The sequence below is a fragment of the Tenrec ecaudatus genome, chromosome 15 (genome assembly GCF_050624435.1).
Source record: "Tenrec ecaudatus isolate mTenEca1 chromosome 15, mTenEca1.hap1, whole genome shotgun sequence".
NCBI classification, from domain to species: domain Eukaryota; kingdom Metazoa; phylum Chordata; class Mammalia; order Afrosoricida; family Tenrecidae; genus Tenrec; species Tenrec ecaudatus.
The window spans coordinates 27,307,416-27,331,296 of record NC_134544.1 but is presented as its reverse complement, the minus strand read 5'-3'; the positions used below and the strand labels follow the sequence as shown (position 1 = coordinate 27,331,296).

Here is a 23,881-nt window from a genome sequence, read left to right as displayed (position 1 = left end):
CAGCGTCCTGCAGTGGCTCACTCCTCAGAAGTGGACGGCAGCCTGTCCCTTCGTCACCGTCTGTTCTAGTCCAGAAGCTCTGCCGAGACCTGTTCAGTGGGGGGTGGGGGGACCCTGCTGGCATTTGAGAGGCCAGCGACGAAGGCTCTGACATCCCAGCAACAGACACGCCACCACAGCCCAGCAAACTGACGAGCAAGTGGCGGCTGCCTGGTGACATAGCTGTTTCCTCCAGGACGTGGGAGACACTCTCCAGCTTGTCGTTGTGAGGCAGCTGCCTGGAGCGACTTGAGAGGAATGTGCCAGGTGTGTGAGCAGGAAAACACTTCCCGGTGCTGCCTCGTGCAGGCAGGCATGCTGGGAGCACAGGAAAGGTGGCCGCAGCTCTGTGCACGGAAGTTCCCATGCCAACAGCAGCAGCAGCGCCTCTGACTAGACCTGGAGAAGAACTTCCAGGCTGAAGCCCTTGTCGGCCTTTGCCGGGACGGGAGGTGTACACCTTTATCAGGCGGTTTGCATGGAGCCCTGGGAAAGGTGTGGGTGTGTCTGGAAAGCTCCTCGGGTCCTGGCCAGTGACTCACACTCCACACTCCTGGGTACCAGCAGACAGCTGTGATCCCTGGGAGCATGCCAAGCCCAGATCCTTCTCCTGCTCTCAGGAGAGCATGCCAAGCCCCCAGACCCTAGGTGTGGGGAGCCTCCTCTGCCAGGTTCAGGCTGGACTGCAGAGAGTCCCTGAGCCTCTGGAGAAGGCCTGTGAGGGTGGCTGTCCTGTGTGCCTGTGAACCTGTATTCCAGGCCTGAGCAACTTCCAAAAGCAGCAGCCTGTCTGGAATTCCCTGATTCTGCCGCCATTCCACCACCCACCCTGACAGCTCTGACACCTGCAGGCCAGGTAGGGCGGGGCCAGTATTGCCTGGCCTGGAGGGCCAAAGAGGAGGATCTTAAATGCAGGAGTTACCTTTGACCCTTGGAAAAGGTTAGGAAGCTTTCTCTACAGTAATTTGGATGGGTGCCATTTAAAAGGCGTAAGCACGCGTGCAATCGTGGTTCCTTGCCTAGAGATGTCCGACACAGCTTCCTGGCGCTCCCTCCGTGACCTCAGTATTCCATGAGCACCTGCTGGAGCTCAGCATGCACCCAGGAGCCGAGGGCTGCTGGCTCACTCCCGATGGGGGAGCAGAGGCCAGGGTCTCAACCTGGGGTCTCCAGAGGCGTAGAACTGCTGGGAGACAGATACAGAGGAGGGCAACTCTGAAAGCATCCCGACATCACAGACCTTTGTTCAGCAAACGCATCCAAATGAGAAGCTCCTGCTTCCCAACGCATCCCTCATCGAGGTCTGTGCCCTTCCGACGGTGTTGCCATCTCTCCAGTCCTTCCCTGAAGAAGTCTGCCCTCCTTGGCTCACACGGCGGCACAGCGACAGAGGGCATCCTCGGGGACTCCAGTCGCCTTCCATCCATGTTTTGGGGTTTGGAGGACAAGAAGAACGAAGGGCACCATCAGACTGAAGGGTCGGTTCCTGGAAGGACAGACTTTATACTCCAGGAAGAGGAGCGGGTTCATCCTCATGATGGAAGACAAGTCCTGGGGGCAGCTTTCCTGGCCTTTCACTCACTGTCCTAGTTGCATCATCTGGTGTCAACTTGGGGCTTGAGAGGATTAAGAGTGAAGGGGTGGAGTCTAGTCTGTCAAGTATATCATAGCCAATGAGGCCTCTGTGTGGGCATGACCTTCTCCTGAGGATTCCGGGAGGCGGGAGACACTCTTGCTCTCTTGGCTCACTCCCTGTGAGACATCCCTGTGGAGAAGACACGTGGAGAGAAGCTGATGGAGCCAGAGAAGCCACGCAGAGACCCCTGTTAGCGCTGAGATGCTTACACCGCCACTGGATCCACAAGACTTCCCACCCACTGGCCTGTGATCTGCCTGCATTCGACGCCATTGCATGTGTTTCATGAGTCAGAAGAGGAACTTAAAGATTGGTATCGGACATACGGGCTAATATCAGACTTAGGGACTTGATCTAGTAAAGCTGGGATGTTTTCTCAATATACAATTGGTCTTTTATACAAAGCTCTTTCTATATACATGAGTGTCTATGAATTTGTTTCTTTAGTCAACCCGGACTAATACAATGGTAGTGAGTTCAGTCTGTTTTTTGTGGTGTAGCGGATACATGTTGGGCTGCGATCCACCAGGTCAGCAGTTCAAAACCACCTCTGCAGGAGAAAGCCCGGGCTTTCTGCTTCTGTAAAGAGTTGCAGTCTTGGCAACCCACAGGGGCAGTTCCACCTGTCCTGGAGGGCCGCTGGGAGTTGGCTTCTAGTTGACGGCAGTGAGTTTGTTCGGTTTGGTGCATGGGGTAAGGCGTTGTTGGGCTGCTAACTAACCACCTGGTCAGCAGTTTGAACCCTCCAACCTGATCTATGGGGCAGAGGCAGCGTTCTGTTCCAGCACAGATCTACAACTTGGGAGCCGTGGGAAGCAGGGCTGCTCTGTCCCATGGGTCGCTAGGAGTTCTGCTGTGTTTGGTCCCCTCGTTGGCCAGCACTTGGTGCTGTCCGTGGTGCTGATCACATCTGGGGTTGGCTTTTGTGGCCAGAACAGGACTGTTCTTCCTGGGCTGGGCACCCTGCCCCTCTTGACTGCTCTCTGCGCCTCCTTGGTCCCCCTGGGACTGGTCTGATCCTCTCACAGGGCAGCTTCCTCCCTCTTCCCTCCCTCTTTTCCTTCCTTTGTAGCTTTTACCGTGAATCGGGTGAAAGTGTACAGAGCAAATTAGTCTTTCATTCAGCAAGTCATTGACTTTTTGTTTCCAGCCATCGAATGCAGTCCCCATCAGGTAATCTCGCCGATCCCACTGGGGATCCGGGCTGCTGTCTGAGACTCCTTTCCTGCTCCTCCCACCTTCTGAACAATGACCTTGGGCCAATGCTGCCCTTTGGATCTCTCGTGTCCATCGCTGCCTGCCCCCACTGGCCACCCCCACTCAGGAGCTAGCCTGCTAGTGCACATGGGGGACCACAGGGTTGGTTGGAGCCAGCGTGAACTATGGGAGCAGGTACAAGAGCAGGTGCAGAAGCAGGAGCAGGTATAGAAGCAGGTGCAGGTCCAGGAGCAGGTGCAGATACAGATGTTGGGGCAGGTGCAGAAGCAGCAGCAGGTTCAGATACAGATGCAGGAGCAGTACAGGAGCAGGTTCAAGTGGCACTCAGGAGTCTGCTGTCCTTGCTTCCAGGAAGCTTTCCCTGGCATTCTGAGCTACGCACCCTCTCCCCATAAGCCATCTCGTGACCCCTGACTCCCTGCCATCTTCCTCCATCCCTTCCGCCCCTTCCTGACAACTCCCCAACTGGGCAGATAGGCCTGTGAGGAAGGGTGACATCAGGGGGCCTGTGGTCCCCACGGTGGCCACTGTGGTGGTCACTGCTTATATGAGTTGTGGATCCGAGGTTGAGCAGAGAAGTTTGGGATGGGGGGTGCCTTTGGGTAGAAAGGACCGAAGTGTCCTGCACTGTCAAGGGGACCCTCCTGGGAGCTTTGTCTGTGATGTGAGGGGCTTACTCCTGATCCTCTGGGGTTGGACAACGTCTCCACCAACAGGGGACCCACCCACTGGGATGGCGAGCCTCGGGAAAGCAGGCACTGGCCGCCTGTCTCCCTCTGGTGCCATCGAGGCCGGCTGCTCATGGGCTGGTGGGCAGAGAGCTCCCAGTGTGCTGCCTGGGTTTTGGCTAGGGGCCTGGTGGACACAGGGCAGAGGGCCACTGGCCACTGCTGCCTCTGAGTGGCAGAAAGCCAATAGCCAGGCTCACTGCCCTCCAGTCATTCTGACTCATGGCGACTGCCTAGGGCCAAGTAGAACCAGCCCCGTGGGTCTTGAGACTGGGGCACAAAGCCTCAGCCTCCTCTCTCACACTCGCTGACCTGACAGCAGCTCAGCACTTAACCAGGACACCGCCAGGCCCCTTCATGCGAGAGTGGCAGGGGTGCCAGGGAACCAACCTGCATCCTGCAGGATCCTCCAGGTGGGGCTTCATCCACTACTCTCCCAGTAATGGGAGAGAGGGATGTCTCCTGCTGCCCCTGCCCTGTCCACTCTAACCATGCACATCCCAGGACTGTCAGCACACGCTCACATGAGTGTGCCCCGGGAAACCTCGCCAGAGTCACACCTGGATGAAAGGCACATGGCAGCCTGGACAGGACAGGCTTTTTGTTTTTAAAACGTTTTATTAGGGGCTCATAAAACTCTTATCACAATCCATACATACATCAGTTGTGTAAAGCACATCTGTACATTCATTGCCCTCTTCATTCCCAAAGCATTTGTTCTCCACTGAAGCCCTTGGCATCAGGTCCTCTTTTTCCCCTCCCTCCCCGCTCCCCCTCCCTCATGAGCCTTGATAATTTATAAATTACTATTTTGTCATATCTTGCCCTGCAGGACAGGGCTCTTTCCACTTCAGCTGCCCCTGCCTGAGCCCGTGAGTGATGAGGTGATTCTGAGAAGCAGTGGGTCCTGGGACAGGGGACTCAGAACCATGTCAATAGAGTTAGCCCCTCAGAAGAGTCCCTGAGGTGAGCAGTAGGGAGACTCCGAGGACCCAGCCAGGAGGTGACAGCACAGAGCGGGAGTGGGCAGAAGGACACGGGTCAGTGGGGCTGATTTGTGTTGTGGAGTGTTGACGTCTCCATGCCTGCTTCCCTGCAGTCTTCCCATCTCTGAAAGTCCACAGTTTAGTTACCCAGCCAACTGTTCCTAGGCACTGACCATGGTGCTTCATGGGTGGTTTCCTGTGGTTTCCCGTTTGGGGCAGGTATGTATTGTGTTGCTGTAGGGTGTGTGTGTGTGTGTGTGTGTGTGTGTGTGTGTGTGTGTGTGTGTGTGTTTGGTGGGCAGATGGACACTGCGTGTTATGTCTATACAGAGGATGCCTGAGTCTCACGTCCAAGCCCGCTCAGCTTTCCTTTGGGGGAAATGCTGTTCTTTATGAACAGTGTGCTGGTGGAGGCTGACCGCAGGGATGAGGACAGGGTGGGGGCATCAGGAGAACTCGTGGAGGAGATTATTAGCAAACGAGCAGAGAAACCAGGCTGTCAGAACCGGATAAACCAGCTATTCTCTCCTTGGAGTGGACCATGTGGAAATCCCATTCTAGGGGCGCTGTCCTGCTGGGAAATGCAATTGCTCACCTCATCTCGGTCACAGAGAGGCTCTGAGTCTGTCTGATGGGGCAGAGGGCCTGACTTAGCTCCTGTGGACTCTCCAGTATACCCAGCCTGCAGAGCCCCTGACTGGAAGAAGCTCCTGCCACTGGGCTGCTGCTGGTGGCCTGGCAGCAAGTTGAACTGTACCTCTGCTGGGTGGGTGGGTGGGCCTTCAGATGTGTGGGCAGCAGCATCCTGGGTTGACTCTGAACTTGACCGCTCATGGTTTGGGCCTGCTGTATGGAACTGGGGGTCCTCACAGGAGTCTGGGCCTCCAGACAAGCTTATTCCAGTAGCTCCCAACAGCTGACTGAGGGCCTCTGCAGCCCTCTTGGGGTTCCACTGGAAGGAGATGGCCCATCACCTCTCCTCAGCCTCCTTGCTCAGCAAGTGACAGTCCCCTTTTCATCCTCTGCCCCTTCCAGAATGGCAGCAAAGACAATGCACTGGACATGCTGGGCACAGACATCTGGGCAGCCAACACCTTCGATTCCTTCAGGTGAGCTCCCGGCAGCCTCCTTTCTTTGTAGTGGGGCCTCTAGCCTGTGTGTCGTGTGTCCCAGTGAAACCTGCCACGCAAGGTGTTGGTGCCGAATGAAAGTAAATTGCCAACAAAGCAAAAGGCAGACAGAACCAGGTGAGGGGGGTGGTAATGAGGCTAGAGAAAGAGCCCATCAGACGGAGAAATGTCATCCCAGGGGCAAGTGAGGGAGAGAGCAGCCACGGGGAGGAGGAGAGGCCAGAGGGAAAGAGGAGGAAGAGGAGCCAGTGAGGAGGGAGCAGGCTGGGATGTGGGGGGGCGGGGGGCGCTGAAGCGTCCAATGTGGATGTTGGACCTGGTCTGGTGCCCATTTTGTGACTACAACAGTGACCCTGCTGCTCCCCACTGGAGGGTGGGCTGGGGGTCCTCCACAGAGGGCTCTGGAGGACAGGTGGGGCTATGAGCAGTCCCTGGGGCAGGTTGGAAGATCCAGGCTCCTGGGGGCACAAGGACCACGTGGAAGTGAGCGGGTCACCCACACTTGTGTTTTCTGAACGTGTATGTCACGCAGCGGGGTTGAGTGCAGGGGAGGCTGTCCCATGGGTGCAGAGCGGACACCTCAGGCTCCATTCTGAGTGGGAGGGTGCTGCCTGACTCCTGCCCCCAGGTGTGGGTGCCCTCCTCCTCCCTCCTGCCCCTTCCTCCCCTTTCTGAGGATACTTCCCGGCAGGGGTTCAGCCTGGGGCTCCTCTGGCTGCTCACTGGGTTCCTCTCTCCTGCCTCGGATTTCTCACCCTCCCTCGCCCCCTAGTGGTGCCACCTGGGACCTGCAGCCCGAAAAGCTGGACCTGACCCAGTTTCACCGGAAGCTCAGACACACGCCCAAGCACATCGACAGAGAAGGGTAAGGGCTGGGGCTCCTCTGTGGGAGTGAGCGGGGCGTGGGCGTGACTGGACCACCCCCACCCCCTGACCGTGGGAGCCCCCTAGTGAGCGCCCAGTTGCTGGGCCTGCCCGACTCCCTGCCCAGTCCATGGGCGCTGAGGCCTAGAATTTACGTTTCCCACACGCTCCCAGATGCTCCTGGGCTTGTCACATCCCCCAATCACTTCCGCTCCCGGTGTTGCCCTCCTTCCAAAGAGGATGCTGGGGCCTGGCTGACCTCAGGATATAGGCATGACCCCAGCTGGACACTGGACACCAGGGTGCGGAGCAGCGACGTCTATTGTTTAACAAATGCTGCTTTATGGAAACCAAACGAGCAGTGCTTTGGTATCTGATACCTTCCCAATGCCATGGCGGAGCCGCCCCGCCCCCATTCCCAGATGTTGTCATCACCCCAAATAACCTACCCAGATCCATTAAGAGGTTCCTGGTGATCCGCGGCTAAGTTCCAGCTGCTATCCCAAAGGTGAGTGGTTGGAGCCCAGCAGTCGCTCCATGGGAAAGAGACGAGACTGTCTGTGCCCCCACGAGGGTGAGCGCTTTGGACACTGCCCTGCTAGGACTCTGTTTCCTGTCTCTGTGGACTGGCCAATTCTGGACACTTCGTAGAAGCGGAGCCTACCATGGGTGCCCTTGGTGTCTGAGGCCTCTGCCTGCCATGGGGTTCCGTGGCTGAACACCGTGCCCACCCTTTCACACGGCGTGTGCCCGCTCATTCCATCAATGGGCATTTGATTGCCTTCCTCTTTGGCTCCTGTGAGGAGCGGCGGGACGCACAGTGGTGCGCAGGGGTCTGTGTGCTGACAGTCCTCAGTTTCCTGGGGTGAGTGGGTCTAGCAGTGGGTGTGTGTCTATGGCACACGCCCAGGAGCTGGATGGTAGGGCCATGTGGTGCTGCCTCCTAGCTCACCTTCCGCCCGAAGGTTCTGCTTTCCCTTCACCCTCACCAACGCCTGTTCTTTTCCAGTGTTGGCTGTTGTAATGACTCAGATGGCTTATCCTTTTCCGTACCTGCCCATTCTTGTCTCCCGGGCACTGCAGATGGGAATAGGACTGATCCCATTGGACACCTCCACGGGGCATACTTAGGTTCTCTGTGACACACACGGGCGCACACACCCCGAGGGGCCACCCCTCGCTGGGCAACACTGGTCTCCATGTCGTGCAATGGGCGACAACCAGGAGAAATTCTCGCTCCCGTTTTAGAGACGGGAGACCTGATGTGCAGAGGGCCCCGTAACCAGGTAGCAGGGCTGTGGTGAAAGGCCAAGCCTCCTGATGCCGGCCACTGCCAGGCCATCACACCATAGTGCTCCTCGGGACTTGCTTTAGGTGCCATGGAGTCACAGGACCCCAGTACAACAAGCAGAAGCACAGCCTGGTCCTGCGCCATCCTCACATTGACTCGAACGTATGAGCCCGTTGGGTGCAGCTGACGTGTCAATCTCGCTGGTCAAGCGTCTTTCTCCTTTTCACTGTCCCTGAGCGTGGACAAGCACGATGCCCTTCTCCGGGGACTGTCTCTTTGACAGCACGGGCATCCTTGCCTCTAAGGAGCACTCTCTGACTGCACTTCTTCCCAGACAGGTGTGTTGGTTCTTTTGGGAGTCCTTGGTCCTTTCGGTGTTTTTCCCCAGCACCATGATTCGAATTCGATTCTTCTCTGTGCTTCCTTATTCCCTGTCCAACTTTCACCCGCATATGAGGTGACTGAGGACACCTTGGCTTGACCCCCTGAGACGGCATGTAAAATTATGTGCACAGTTAAAGGTGGGTGAGGACATTACTGCCTGGAAGACCCAGGCGCCCTTCCACTGTCTCCCTGGCTCTGGGCTCTGTCGGCACTCTTGAAAGGCCATTTTCATTGGGTTGAGGCAGGAGGTGGTCCCTGAAGGGTGTCGAGTGTGGAAGCACCCTGTTAGAAGGCGATAAAGCTGGGCGCTCCTCTGCCCCCACCCTTCTTGTTGCTCGCCCAGCCTCTCCTCCATCTGCTTTCCCAGTCTCCCCACCCACCCCAAACATACCCCTGCTTCAGATGGGTGATGGCTAGTCTGCAGCTGACCATCAGGGATGGACCCCAGCAGCGAAAGCTTCCATCTATCTGCCTGGTTGCAGGAGCAGGCTGGATCCTGGGAATTGCCATGGGAACAGGCAGGCATTTCACAGTTCTAAAGCCTGGTGTCGCTGGTCTGCCCCTCCCCCACCCCAATGTGGAGTTGAGGGCCTTGAGGAAAATACAGCCCCCCACACCTACATGCTCAGAACCATTCAGCCTACTGGACAAAGACACGTGAATGGAAGCAATGTGGGGAAAACGTGGTGTTGACATTTGGAGACTTGTGTAGGGCTTCTGAGGCTTTATGGGAGCAGGCAGTCCCATCTTTCTCAAGGAGTGGCTGGTGGGCTTGAACCACTGACCTTGTGATTAGCCATCCCGTGCGCACCCAACAGTGCCACCAGGGTTCCTCATAGCACAAGCTGGGGAAACTGAGGCAGTCTCGATGGTGACTACAGGTGAGGCACAGTACACAGCAGCGTGACCCGGCCAGGCTCACTACCCCCAGGCCAGCCGAGCGTTCCAGGTCTCTATGCTCTCCTGTGGGCAGGTTTGGGTGCTGCGGCGCCCGTGGCCACTTTGTGGCTGAGCCGGGAACTGCATCGCTCCGGAGTCCTGCCGCACCCACGCGGGCCTCGCTGACCCAGACTGGGCGACCCAGCCTCTGCTGCATCCCTGGAGGATGCCAAGTACCTTTCAGTTGCCAGGGCCTCCTGCAGCCCGGGTTTCCATGGAGGGACACTGAGAATGCTGTTGCCTTGGAAACCCTGTTGCCAATGGTGACTCAGCTGGTCTGCAGCCACCTGCCCCTGGAACCTGCAGCGGGCAGGGAGGCTGGTGCCCCCTTCCTCCCCACACCCTTCAAGGGATTGCTGAGAAGAGGGGGGACAGTGCCAGGATGCCAGGGGGTATAGGGCACACAGCTGGGTGTGCCTACCTGTCACATGGGGCAGGAGAAGGGATCAGCCATTAAGTCATGCCACCAGCCCTCCACACCCCACACACCCCGTCCTGCACAAACAGGGCAGCCTGTGGTGCCCCTCCCTCCCCACGCCTTTTGAGGGGTTGCTGAAAAGAGGGGGGACAGTGCCAGAATGCCAGGGGGTATAGGGCACACAGCTGGGTGTGCCTACCTGTCACATGGGGCGTGGGAAGGGGTCAGCCATTGAGTAAAGCCACCAGCGCTCCCCACCCCACACACCCCCAATGTGTCCTGCACAAACAGGGCAGCCTGTGTCCACCAGACAGAAGGTGCATGGAAGTTTCCAGGTCTTTCTACAGTGTGGCCCAGCACTTCGGGTGGGGGAGGGGTGCAGTGCTCTCTTCTCTTCCCTCCTGCCAACTAAAACCCACCTCACCTGCTCCCCACCTGGGCTGCCGAAGTCCCCCCCCCAGCTCTTCACCCTGCCTCCCTGGCTCGTACCCAGTACCCCATTCACCACAGTGCACAGCTCCCAGCCCAAACTCGCCCCTCTCTGCCAGGAACACCCTCGCCCCCACTTTGTCCACTCCTGGAGGGCGCGGGTCTCCCTGCGGGGCACCTCTCGCCCCTACCCTGTGCGCTGGGCTCTAGACTCCGCGGTGCCCTCTGCGGGCGCCTGCCCATCCTGCAGCGCGAGGGTGGGCGCCTGGCCCGCTCTGGGATGCCCGACACCCAGCCCGAGTGCCCAGCACGGTGCTTCACGGCACGGTCTCGTGCGTCCCCCAGTGGCCATCCGGCGCACAGCCTCAGCAGTTGGATCTCCAGGCAAGAACCACATGCGTTTGTCTTTCACGACAACCCCGAGTGAGCCGTCAGGGCTGTGGACGGGCGATCCTGGTAAACATTTGAACAAAGGACTGAATCACGCTGACAGTTAGGCGCTGTGTTAACCTTGCAGCTGGCAAAGGCTGCCACCAGCCCCCTGGGTGACCGTCGCCATACCTCCGTCCTGCCCGGGCTCCAAGTGCTTTGCTCATGTTAACTTGTTTGAAATCCGGCATGACTGGGTCAGCAGGAAGGACCGGTGTCTTCACTTTGAGCAAGGAGGATGACCGGAAATGGAGTAACATGCCCTAGCAGGGTCGCCACCCCCCCCAAGCTGGTGTCACCTCGCTGCCCTAGTAACAACAGCAATAATTGTACGGGCACTAATCTGTACCTCGTGCTTGCTGTGTGCTAGGCTGAGCCTGGTGGCAGAGTAGGCTTTGGGTGCTGCTATCAGAAAGGTCAGCAGTTCAAAACCACCAGCTGCTGATGAGGCGTTCTACTCCCATCACCACTCACAGCCTCAGGAGCCCCAGGACAGTCTATCCTGCCCTATAGGGTCGCTGTGAGTTGGAACTGACTCGGTGGCAGTGAGTCTGGTGTTATTTGGTGGGCGAGGTGTAAGCACCTTAACACATTCAATAATTGGATCCAATGGCACCTCGATGGCATTGCTGCCAGCCGGGTTTGAATCGGTGACCATGTGACAGAGTGGGACTGCTCCGTAGAGTTTTTCTGTTTGGGTCCACCACCACTGCTCGTGGAAGCAGCAGTCAGGAAAACCAATGATGTCTGGCTGCAGTGAGCAAATCTGCTGTATAACCTCTTTAGAGCGTTGGAAAGCAAAGATGTTAAAAAATAATAACAAATTATAAATTATTAAGGGTTCCTGAGGGAGGGAGGGAGGGAGGGGGGAGATGAGCTGATACCAAGGGCTTACGTAGAAAGAAAATGTTTTGAAATTGATGATGGCCACAAAGGCACGAATATGCTTGACACACTGTATGGATGAATGTATTGTGATAAGAGCCGTACGAGCCACCAATAAATGATTTATTTTTTAAAAAGAAAAGAAAGGATGTTACTTTGAGGACTGAGACGCACCTGACGCAAACCATGGTACGGTCGAGCGCCTTGTGTGCGTGCCAAAGTTGGACACTGGATCACGAAGGTCACAGAAGCATGGAGCATCTGAATCGTGGTGCTGGTGAAGAAGGCTGAAAGGAGCATGGGCCCCCGGAAGGACAGACAGGTCTGTCTGGGAAGAAGTGCAGCCAGGGACTCCTTTCGAAGCAGGATGGTGAGGCTTCACGGAACGTCCTTTGACATTTCTGGAAGAACCAGGCTCTGGAAAAGGCCCTCATTCTTGGAAAAGTGGGAGGGCAGTGTGAAAGGAAGATCTTCGCTGAGCTGGGTTGACACAGTGGTGACAAGGTTGGTTCCAGCAGAGCAAGAATCGTAAGGCCGGCGCAGCACCGGGCGGCGTTGAGGTCTGTCGTCCACGTGACTTGGAACTGACTGATGACAGCCAACAACGGTCTTTATGGGAGCAGATCGCCAGCTCCCAGTGGGTTTGAACTACCGACCTTTCGGGTAGCAGCTGAGCGCTGAGCCATCGGGTCACCAGGGCTCCTTTCCACACTGAAGCCACTCTGATTGTCTTTGTCTTACTAATGGGGAAACTGAGGTACAGAGAGCAGAAGTGGCTTGCTCGGGTCACCCAGTAACAAAAGCTAGCCCAGCCGGGCTGTCTAGTGCCAGAATCTGTACCTAAAACATGCCAAAGCTGCAGACCATTGCCCAGTGAATCAGGCCAGTGTCCCTGGCCGAGGGTACGCCCACCTAGGGCACAACCATGAAGCCTCCAGTGTCCCAGGGGGCCTTGCTAGGTCAGCCTAAGGCCAGGCCCCTGCCAACCTTGAGCTGCATGGCCCTGAGGACACGGTTTGGCCTCTCTGTTCAGAGTCCCCCTAGTGTAGTGTAAAAGGTCTTGGTGGTGCTGCTCTGCAAAGGGGGCAGGGGACTCTGGGGCTACTCTCACCTTCCTGCTTGTTGGCTGTCACGGTGGTGACCTCCACCCCAGGCTGGTCACCGATGGCCTGTGCTGCCAGGCCTGCGGGGAGAAGGGCCACATCTTCAGGGAGGCTTCCTCTGGGGTGGGACAGTCTGCGCTGCAGGCCTTGGGAGGCAGGCCAGGCACCCCTGCTGGCCAGGCAGGGACAAGATGCACAAACTAGCTAGTCTCAGTGCCTCCTGTCTTTTCTGCTCCAGGTGTGGGAAGGGGAAGCTGGAAGATGGGGACGGGATCAACCTGAACGACCTTGAAAAGGTCCTCCCAACCTGGCAGGTAGGTGCAGGGCCAGAGCGCCCCACCCCGACCCTCACGCCCCCTGTCCTGGTCCTGCACTGGCTCCTTGCTCCAGCAAAGGACATCGCCCCCCACAGGACCCTGGGCTCCTGCTGTGGTCCAGTATATGTGGCACCCCTTCTCGCCTCAGCTGGGTGTACTGGCGCCCGGTCTTTGATGAAGTGGGCCATGAACTTGCATCTCATGTTAATTTGGTTGTTTCTTGTGCCATGAGTTCCCAGGCTGCTCCGTGCCTGCTGTGGGCAGGGCTGAGTGGAGACTGGGACGTGGACTTCCCTGCCAGCCAGCAGGGATCTGCTGGGCTGGGCCGGCCCACTGTGCTTTTGACTGGGCTTCTTTCCCTGCCCTGGGCCCAGCTCCCAGAGAGAGGCACTCTCTCAGCAAAGAGGCCAAGAGTGCAGGCCGCTGGGTGCTTACTGCTGGGGTTTGGGCAGAAATCTCAGGCATTCGGCCATTTCCCAGGGGCTGGGCAGGGCCTGCTGCAGCTGAGTGAGAGCCAGACTGAGCCGCCGAGACCCCCGCCCCCCACCCCACACACACACACATACACACACTGCTCCCTTCCTGTGTCTCTCTGGTTGTTTTCCCTACACCCTTCTCCTCCCAGCCATGGCGTTCACGTCTGGGCCTCAGGCATGTGCCGCGCTGATCTTTTCTGCATCAGGCACACCAGAGCGCTCGGTGAGCTGCGGGCTGATGGCAGCGGCCCTCTAGCCCCGTGCACAGCCCTCGGTGCTCTGGTACCTGCTGAGCACCTCATCCTTGCTCTCGTCCGAGTCCTCAGCACAGGGGCGCCCACTAGGTCTCAGCGCGCCCCTCTGGGCATATCCTCTTTGGGAGCATATGGGCAGAAAGGTGATGAGCCGCCCAGGACTCTGTGAGCCCACCACCATCATGAACGCAGGTATGCTAGCCTATTGTCAGCACAAAGGATGGTGGGAATGCGCTTTTTATCCCCAGACCCTTTCTGTGCAACCTGTAGCGCATGATCCACGCCCGGGGTGTCTCGTAGGACAAGCCACAGAAGAGCTCGTTCAGTTCAGTGCTACCCCGGGAGGGGACTCACCCAGCACAATACTGTTTCCAAGAGGAGCCGATGGCATCTGATGGGCTACTTTAAAAACAGACTCTAGATTTTTTTAAAAGCTTCCACATCTTGTTTTGTTTTCTGCTTGTGGAAAGACTACATATGTGTTACTCAGAGAAGACATTTAAATGGAGTTGCATGTCGAATCGCGTAAAATGATGACCTCTGGTGTGGACAGGCGTGGACTTGAACTCCGTAAGGAACAGTCGTACGCATCACTGACTGTCCTGCGCCCATTCGGGACCTGGAGGACTCCTTTAGGTTCTAGAATGCCGTCTCCTTGGGCTGTAGGCATCAGGCGCTTCCGACGAGCTGGAAATGCCTGTCTCGCCGCTGGGAAACGATGCATCTCTTCCTGTTGCGTTAGGCCGGGTGGATTTAGAGAAACAAATACTGTGCCACTCGATATGGATAAGGAGCTTTATATCAAGAAGGAATTGTCTATCAGGAAGACGTCCCAGCTCAGTCCATATCAAGTCCCTAAGTTCGATACTAATCCATAAGTCTGCTGGCAGTCCATAAATCCCTCTTCTGACGCAGGGAGCCACACGCAGTGATGCCAGTGCAGGAAAGCCACAGGCCGGCGGGGAAACGCCTTGTGGATCCAGGGGCAGGGGACGCATCTCCTGCGGTCTGGCGCGTCTCCGAGTGGCTTGCCAGTGAGAAGGTGAAAGCAGAGGGGGCGCAGGATGCTCCAGAGAGCTCTTTATCTCAGTAGCACCTCCACATGAGGTCATCCAACTGTGGCCTGACTGCCAGCTGAACTCCGCCCTATCTTCTGACAGGGGTGGTGTTGGCACAAAAGAATCTTCGCTGTCACATCTGTCATTATACATGGATACTTTTACAAGACAAGAGTGGAATCCCTCCCCTTCCACTTGAGTATTATCCCTGTATATTGCACGAATGAGAGATTGCCCATGTTTTCATCAGAGTACTACATTTACTTTAATTGTTAAGCATAGATAAATATGATTGTACATGTATATGCTAATTTTGAAGGGTGCATGTACAGTTATTTTGCATGTGTGCAAAATCCGTGCCTTGTTTGCGACGTGCCTACCTTGTGTTGCAGCCACAGTTTCTCCGTGGGTGGAGGACACAATGCCTGTCACGTCCGAACTGTGTTGTCGATGTGTTCTGCTCTCGGTAAAGCTGTTGGTCAACAGAAGGCTCTTAGTAGCTAAGTTCTAGGACATCAACAGGGACATGGGTTTCCAGCTTCGGGCCAGGAGGAGTACTGGGGCCCCTAACCTGTGCATTCTTCAAGGGTCAGCTGTAGGGTATTAGTGTCCCTTGTCCTCCGCCTCTGAGCATCAGTATCAGGAGAGACCAGGAAGGGGGTGGGCAGTCATCATGACCTGGCCCCTTTACCCAACCCCCGCTCCCACGGGAAGGGCACACCTGACTGAAGACAGGTGGGGGAGAGCACCCAATGCAGGCTGGGGGCCCCGAGCCTCCCAGGGGTCATGGAACCATCTAACTTCCTGCCAGCTTGGTGTCCCCAGCCTCTGCCCACCCCACAGAGGCCCCAGCCCATCTCTGACCTCACCCTGCCCATCCCCTTCAGCAGACGGGTCCACCCTGTGCCTCCACCTCTGCTCTCTCTCACACCCACATCCCATGCCCCTGCTGTCCTCCCACCCCTGTCCTGTCAGTCACCTTCCTTGCTTTCTCACAGGAGGTCCCCTCCCTCGGCCTGAGGTCTGCTCGGCCTGACTCAGGTCCCCTCCTCTGCATTGTCCGTCAGAGGCACGGCCCCGCCATATCGTCCATCTACCAGCTGTTCACACCCCCAGGGTGGTACCTGATTCCCCTTCACAAGTCCAGAGAGTCCCTCTTTAAGAGTCACATTGTGGCTTCCTGAAGTGGCCATATGGACCTGGTGCTGTGCTTGCTGGCTGACTGCTGAGGACATCCCCAGTATTGGAATGTGACAGAAGGACAAGGCTGTCTGCTCCTGCCAAGATGTGCACTCTCAGAAACCACGGGGCAGTCCTACCCTGTCCTATAGGGCCTCTAGGAGTCCACATGGCCTCAGTGGCAGTGAGGGGCTTTTATGGGCAGGGCCTTGGAGGAAGCCCCCTACTGCAGCAGGATCCCAGCAAACATTTTCCTTCTCACTAACTGCAGGTCTTCCCAGGGCCCAGGTGCTGAGAAGGCTTGCCCTTTCCAAAGCTCCAGGACCCAGCTGGCTTCCATTCTGTGGCCCTGCTCCCTGTCCCCAGGGCAGCTAGGTGGTCCTGGGCAAAGAGAGAGAGCTTTGGCCCCAGAGCATCACCGCCACGGGGAGCTTCTAGGGCAGGACTGGTCACATCAGCTGCAGAGGACACCAGGCTTGCCCCTGGGAATTAATGCCAGTACCTTGTCCTCTCTCCTTCACTCTCACTTGCTGGTCTTTACAGGACAAGCACCTTGAAGCCTGAGAGAGTGAGCAAGCGAGAGAGCCCTCCAGAGGACACAGTACCCCCTACGGGTGCGCCTGAGCAATGCTGTCTGCCCAACCCGGCTCAGAGTCCCTGAGGGTGACAGGCACGTCCTCTCCCTGCATGCCCTGCCTCCCTCCCCAAGGCAGCTGCAGGCACTGCAGCCTGGGGCTTGAATGACTGGCTAAGTACAGAGCAGAAGGTCCCAGTGGCCCACAGATCTAATGCCTATTGTAGGTTTACAGAGGGAGCCCTGGTGGCATCGTGGTTACACGTTGGGCTGTTAACTGCAAGGTCCAAAGTTCAAAACCACCCACCACTCCAGAGTACAGGAGAACGACAGGACTTTCTACTCCTATAGACTTACGGTCTTGGAAACCCACAGCCGGCATCGGTTCCAAGACACTGAGTGTGGTTCGTTGGATCGGTAGATATCCGAGGAGCTTGCTCAACTCTCACTCTGGGCCCCAAGTCGGGTCACGTGCTGCAGGAGTGATCCTAGGTGTGATGGCCTCCCTTGGAGGTTGGAGGGCAGGGGCTGACCCCTGGGTACCTGGACATGCCTCCCTTTCCAGCCAGAGCCAAGAACGCTGACCCTGAGGTTCCTGCCTGCTTGCTGGACAGAGAGGACGTCCTAAACTCCAGGATCCTGCCTGTGTCTTGGTGCTCCAAGCTGCCTGCTGCCCTTCTCTGCCTGTCAGGGCATTTCATTGACTAGGGCCCATGGCGCCGGGAATGGCCCCCATGGTCCGCCTACCTGTCATGGCAGCTGGCTGGGACAGGTGGTGGCCAGTCCTCCGCCTGAGGGAGAGTGGCATAGATGCCAGCTCCCGGGGTACGAGCGCCTTGTTGGATACCAGGCAGTAAGAGGGGACACAGACCCCAGCACCAGACCTGGTTCCAGGACCATGAGCCTTTAGCACAGGGCAGGAGCTGAGAGGGGCAGTTTCTCAGCACCTCCACTGGGAATGATGGTACAGCGGCCCAGCTACTAACCATAAGGTCAGCGGTTCAAGCTCACTCAACGTCTCTGTGGGAGAAAGGCCTGCGATCTGCTCTGGCAAACCCCAGGGGCTGTTCTGTCTTCCAGAATCCACTCCGACACCCAGCAAATACCTCCATAAGTTCTCACGAGTGGAGGGAGATGGGCAATGACGTATAGAGCCCAGCCCCCTGAGATACATATATCTATTTTTATGTGTAATCTTGCCCTGAGTGGGGCCCGATAGGCTGCCGCAGAACCAAGGATTGGCATGACTGGCGGCTGAGGCCATGCCCAAGCAGGCGGCTGCACTGTGATCTGTCTAGACGCCACTAGAGGGCATCAGTGCACTGTCCTGGAGGCTCCAAATAGCTCCCCACCCACCATGTCCCTTCACTTTGCATATCAGTTGTCCCCCAAATGGCCCTGGCCAGCTCGTGGGTGGCCCCTCCTCTCCACAGCAAGACAGAGGATGAGATGGTAACTGAGCCAACCGAACAGAGGTGCAGGGAAGCAAAATTGCTCCCTGCTGTACAAATACCTGGGTCCCCACCCCAAGGTCCCTGGGAGCCTGGAGCTGCCATCAGCTGCCCTCACTCATCACCTGTGAGAGGGTACAGGTAACATTCGCATCACCTGGGCCTGCAGGGACAGCAATGCAGGGTCTGGGGGTTGACAGGTATCAACACATGCACCACTTAGGAGGATGGGCGGCTTGTTCAACTTGGCTGAGTTCAGCTCGAGGGCCAGACTCAGTGCAATGTTCCTGCACTCCACCCTCCTCTTCTCTGGAGCAAGACTGGAAAATGGAGCAGGAAGCCTCCTCTTCCTCTCTCCAAGCAGCAGGTAGTGCCGAACTACTGACCTTGTGGTCATAACCCACTACACCGCAGGGCCCCAGGGCCCCTTCAGATCTCCTTCCCAAAACACCAAAGTCAGCTGATGACCCTACAGGACAGGGTAGAGCTTTTTCTTTTGTAGTTTTTTGCTATTTTAGATTTTTTTTTTAAATGAATTTTGTAAGTCCCATTAGATCACCCAGCGGGGCCACTTCTGGCATGTAGCCAGCCTGCGATTGTTCCAACAATTACACAAAACTTTCTCAAAACCAGTCCCACAAGTTGATTCTGACTCACAGTGAATCTTCCTCTCTCTACCACCAAATAGTAGATATTCTAACTCCTAGGTATAGGTAAATTTGTCCCCATGGGTTTCTGAGGCTGTAATTTTTAAAGCTGGCTTTAAAAATATATTATAAATTGGGAGTGAATACACATATTTCATTCCACAGTTCAGTCACGTCAAGCAGTAAGTATTGTCATTGCTACCACCATCAGATTTCATTCTTCTTCTTTCTGGACTCCTTGACGTCATCGCCCTTGAGATTGTAATTCTTTACAGTCGTAGAAAAGCCCCATTTTTCTCCACAGAACGGCTGAGGGTTCGAACATAGGGGCTTATAGTTAGCAGCCCGATGCGTGCCCACTGCTCACCAGGGCTGCTGTACTCAGTCCACTCTCCTCAGTCTATGTAATTTGTAAACAGGATTTTTTTTAATCACTTTATTGGGGGCTCATACAACTCTTATCACAATCCATACATCCATCTATTGTGTCATGCTCATTTGTACATTTGTTGCCATCAACATTCTCAAAACATTTGCTTTCTACTTGAGCCCTTGGTATCAACTCCTCATTTTTCCCCTCCCTTTCCACTCCCCCTCCCTCATGAACCCTTGATAATTTATAAATAATAATTATTTTGTCATGTCTTATACTGTCCAATGTCTCCCTTCACCTACTTTTCTGTTGTTTGTCCCCCAGGGAAGGGGTTATATGTAGATCCTTGTAATCGGTTCCCCCTTTCTATCCCACCTTCCCCTTCCCCTCCTGGTATCTCTACTCTCATTATTGGCCCTGAAGGATTTATCTGTCTTGGATTCCCTGTGTTTCCAATTCTTATCTGTACTAGTGTACATCCTCTAGCCAGATTTGTAAGGTAGAATTGGGATCGTGATAGTGGGGGCAAGGAAGCATTAGAGAACTAGAGGAAAGTTGTATGTTTCTTTGCTGCTACACTGCACCCTGACTGTCTCGTCTCCTCCCTGAGACTCTTCTGTAAGGGGATGTCCAGTTGCCTGCAGATGGGTTTGAGGTCTCCACTCCCTCTCTCTTCCCCTCATTCACAATGATATGATGTTTTATTCTTTGATGCCTGACACCTGATCCTATTGACACCTCGTGATCACACAGGCTGGTGTGCCGTAAACACAGCATTGTAAAGTAGGTGTGGCACACACTGAGCATTGAGAGTCACCAGGCCCACTGGGATTCCTCTAGACCAGTGGTTCTCAACCTGTGGGTCGAGACCCCTTTGGGGTTGACCGACCCTTTCACAGGGGTCGCCTGATTCATAACAGTAGCAAATGACAGTGATGAAGTAGCAACGAAAATAATGTTCTGGTTGGGGCGTCACCACCAAATGAGGAACTGTATGAAAGAGTCACGGCCTGAGGAAGGTTGAGAGCCGCTGCTCTAGACATGGTACCCCTTTCAGTGCACGGGGGAAGAGGAGACCTCCCTCCCGCCTCCAGCAGGTGGCTCTGATGCCGCTTGGGAACAAGGTCGTTAAGAAGGTAGCCACTGCTGGCTGGAACCCGGCCCGCTGGAAGCTGCAATGGGCCTGCTGTCCCCAGCCCTCCAGATGGGAAGGAGTGACTAGCGTTCCCTAGAGCTATGTCAGCCCTGTTACCAAGTCTGGAAAATTCCAGGATATGCTAACGCACAGGCATAAGGATTTTTAAAATCTCCCGAGACCAGAGGAATGATCGGAGTCCTGTGAGCCAAGCCCAACCTGCCTCTCCAGGCAGCACATCCCCCTGCAAGTCCTGAGGGAGGTGTGGCCCGACTTCCTTCTGTCCACCGCTCTTCATCAAGAACCAGGCACTGTTTTGCCATGACGGAGCCAGTCAAAATGCAGGGCTGAGTTCTTGGAGGGCGGCACCATATTGTATTAAAGCAACAGAAACCGAATTCCTTCCAGCCTGTTCTGGCTCGTGGACAGCACCCCGTGCATGTCGAGCTTTCCCCAGAAATGGATCTCCAGGGCGCCTCCAGGTGGACTTGAACTGCCAGCATTTCCGCCAGCCATCAGCCCTCAGGGAATGTCGCTCCAGCAGGATTCCATACGCCGCAGGCATTGTGCTGGGCGCCGTCTCCATTTCTTACCTACTCAGCCCTCAGGTCCCGCTGCCGCTGACTTCATCTGACACACGGGGATGACTCTGGTCAGGTGCCACTTCTCAGTACGGCCCTCGGAATGCCTCGTCCGGAAGTTCTAACCCCCACCCCCTTCTCGTTTGGCTCAGGATGTTGTCTCCGCCTGCTCTGTCCACACTGGAGGGGACATTGCACCCAGGCACAGACCAGGCCCCCAGAACACCCCAATGTGGTTGTTACATCCATTCTGCCTCCTGCCTGGCACAGAATTGCTGCTTGAGGGGGTTTCCTCGCTGTAACCACGGTGCAAGCTGATCACCAAAGTTGGGGTTTTTCTGAGGCCCCCACTCGGTGGGTTCAAAGACACTTGCTTTTGCTATTGGGCCCCACCGACCAGACTCGAACTCATTGCAAACCCACGTGACAGAGTAGAACTGCCCCAAAGGGTTGCCTTGGCCAAGCTGCCTGCCTGCCCTGTCCGCTCCAACCTTATTGCTGGGCGCCACTGTTGCCGGATCAGGTACAGCATCGACTTAGCGTTGGCTGCCATTTAGTCTGGCGTGCCCTTCCTGCTCGTCCCTCGCCCTGACTGGGCCGTTCTGGCTTCCCCCACCCTGTGTGCTGTGTGTCTCGTCTCCAACGTTAGCAGTTGTCACTGTCCACTTAGTGGTTATCCCTCCCCTTGGAGACCGTCCAAGAATGCTTCTTGTCTGTGTGTCAGTCTTGCCTTGCCTTTTGGTATCGGTGGCCTCTTCGTTGGTGGCTTCTTCGTTGGTGGCCTCTTCGTTGGTGGCCTCTTCCTTGGTGGCCTCTTCCTTGGTGGCCTCTTCCTTGGTGGTCTCTGCCAACATTTTGTTTTGTTTCCAGGTTCCCCCTGATCCTTCCATGGTGTGCAGTATTCCGCCGCCTGCGTTTGAGTACCATTTCCCAATGTTCTGTTGCCCTTTTCATCCCACTTGGCTAGGTTGTCACATCGCTCATCTCTTTCCTGATTTGGGTTTTCTGAATCCTTGCCACCTTCTCCTTTGTCAGTTCAGCCAGTGATCTGTCTGTTTTATGGGTCCTCCCAAAAAACCAACTTCTAGTCTAGTCAGTCCTTCCTAGTCTCTCTCTGTGTCATTGAATTCGCGCTAATCTTTCTGACTTCTTTTCAAATGGTGACTTTGGGTGGTTTCTGCCGCGCCTTTTCTATTTAGGTGCCTAGGATGGTAAGATAATGGTTTGGGCCTGTCTTCTTTCTTTCTTTCTTTCTTGGGCCTGTCTTCTTCTTCTTCCTTCCTTCCTTCCTTCCTTTTCTTCTTCTTCTTCTTCTTCGTTGTCTTCTTCTTCTCCCTCTTCGATAATGGGTTGGGGCTGTCTTCTTCTTCTAATCATTTTATTGGGGGCTCGTACAACTCTTATCACAATCATACATACATCCATTGTGTCAAGCACATTTGTTGCCATCATCATTCTCAAAACATTTTGGTATCAGCTCCTCATTTTCTCCTCCCTCCCTTCTCCCTCCTCCCTCATGAACCCTTGATAATTTATGAATTGTTATTATTTTGTCATGTCTTACACTGTCCGACATCTCCCTTCACCCACTTTTCTGTTGCCCGTCGCCCAGGGAGGGGGTTATTGGGCCTCTCTTCTTGTGGGACGTGCATTACGTGATTGCTATGAATTACCCTCTGAGCGTGGCTTTTGCTGTGTCCCCAAGGTTGGGGTTGTTGGGTTTTTTCTTTTCCTATTCCAGGCTCGGAAGGTGTTGTTCATTTCTTTCAGACCCACTGGATTTTAGGCAAGGTGTTGTTCCACTTCAACATGCTTGATTTTCCCCTTGGTCTTCCTGTTGTTGATTTCCGGTTGTATGTATAGCATTATGATGAGAGGACATGCTTTGCAGCTTCTCGATGGTTTTAAGTTTACTGAGGCTTAAAATACGGCTGCTCTGGAAATGCTCCATGTGCAGTGGAGAGGGATGGTGGTGCCGGGTTGCTGTCGGTGGAGTGTTCTGTCTCCATGTCTTGGTGGGTCAACTTTGTTGAGTGTGTACTAAGAGCTTTAAAAAGATCTTTGGTGAGTTTCTGTCCAGGCGTTTGTCTGTTGCTGAGATGGATGTGTTAAAGAACCTTACCATTCTTACAGGGCTGACCCTTTGTCTTTCACATTTTGTTAGCGTTGGTGTCACATAATGTGAAGTTCTTTCACTGGGTGTGTATGTATTTACGATGGATACGTGCTCTTGCCTCACATTCTGGGGCCTCGTCAAGAGAGACTGGCTCATGGAGAAGGACACCGTGCTTGGCAAAGGGGCGGGCGGCAGAAGGAGGAAGGGCCTCCGTGAGATAAACTGACACAGTGGCCGCATCCCGACGCTCAAACACAGCCATGCTCGTGAGGACGGTGCAGGACCCGACTCTGCCTTGCTGTGTTGTATTAGGGTTGGTGAGTTGGAACTAATCCAAATGGCACCTAAAAACAGCAGCAACATACCTTCTTGGTGCATTGCTCCTGGAAACAGCATGAAGCGCCCTTCCTTATTGCTTGCTGGAGTGTGACTTCAAGTTTATGGTATCAGAGATGGAGATGGACATCCCAGCTCTTTTTTTTTTTAATTTTTTTAAATTTTATTTTAACAATTTATTGGGGCTGATACAATTCTTTTCACAGTTCATACATATACATACATCAATTGTATAAAGCACATCTGTACAGTCTTTGCCCTAATCATTTTTTTCTCTTTTCTTCTTTTACATTTTATTAGGGACTCAAATAACTCTTACCACAATCCATACATATACATACATCAATTGTATAAAGCACATCCATACATTCCCTGCCCCAATCATTCTCAAAGCATTTGCTCTCCACTTAAGCTCCTTGCATCAGGTCCTCTTTCCCCCCCCCCTCCCTCCCCTTTCCCCCCTCCCTCATATGCCCTTGGTAATTTATACCTCGTTATTTTGTCATATCTTGCCCTATCCGGAGTCTCCCTTCCCCCCTTCTCTGCTGTCCCTCTCCCAGGGAAGAGGTCACATGTGGACATCCCAGCTCTTTTAAAACTTTTGTTTTCTTGGTATCTTTGTTCCCTCCTTTGAATTTTAGCCTATTTAGGCCTTTGTAGCTAACAGGTATTTCTTGAAGGCAACACAGTGCACCTTTAAAAAAAATTTTTATGCATTTTGCTATTCTGTCTCTTGACTGGTGCATTTAAACTATTTATGTTTAGTCTGATTATCCGTAGACACGAAGTTACTGCTGTCATTTTGCTAGATTGTGTGTGTGTGTGTGTGTGTGTGTGTGTGCACGCAAGCACGCACTGTTCAGGGTTTCTTTGTTCCTCTTTGTTCCGCAGAGTTCTCTTTGTGG

At 54.9% G+C, this 23,881-nt stretch overlaps 1 protein-coding gene across 3 annotated transcripts in view; it reads left to right on the top strand.

The window, feature by feature from the left end:
* The window catches only part of CTIF (cap binding complex dependent translation initiation factor), a 263,218-nt gene that overhangs the window by 70,491 nt on the left and 168,846 nt on the right, over positions 1 to 23,881 (top strand). For all 3 annotated transcript variants that reach the window (XM_075533017.1, XM_075533018.1, XM_075533016.1), the window contains exons 4-6: positions 5,643 to 5,716; positions 6,510 to 6,602; positions 12,718 to 12,793. In XM_075533017.1, coding sequence (XP_075389132.1) covers positions 5,643 to 5,716; positions 6,510 to 6,602; positions 12,718 to 12,793 — 243 coding nt within the window. The remainder of the gene's footprint in view (positions 1 to 5,642; positions 5,717 to 6,509; positions 6,603 to 12,717; positions 12,794 to 23,881) is intronic.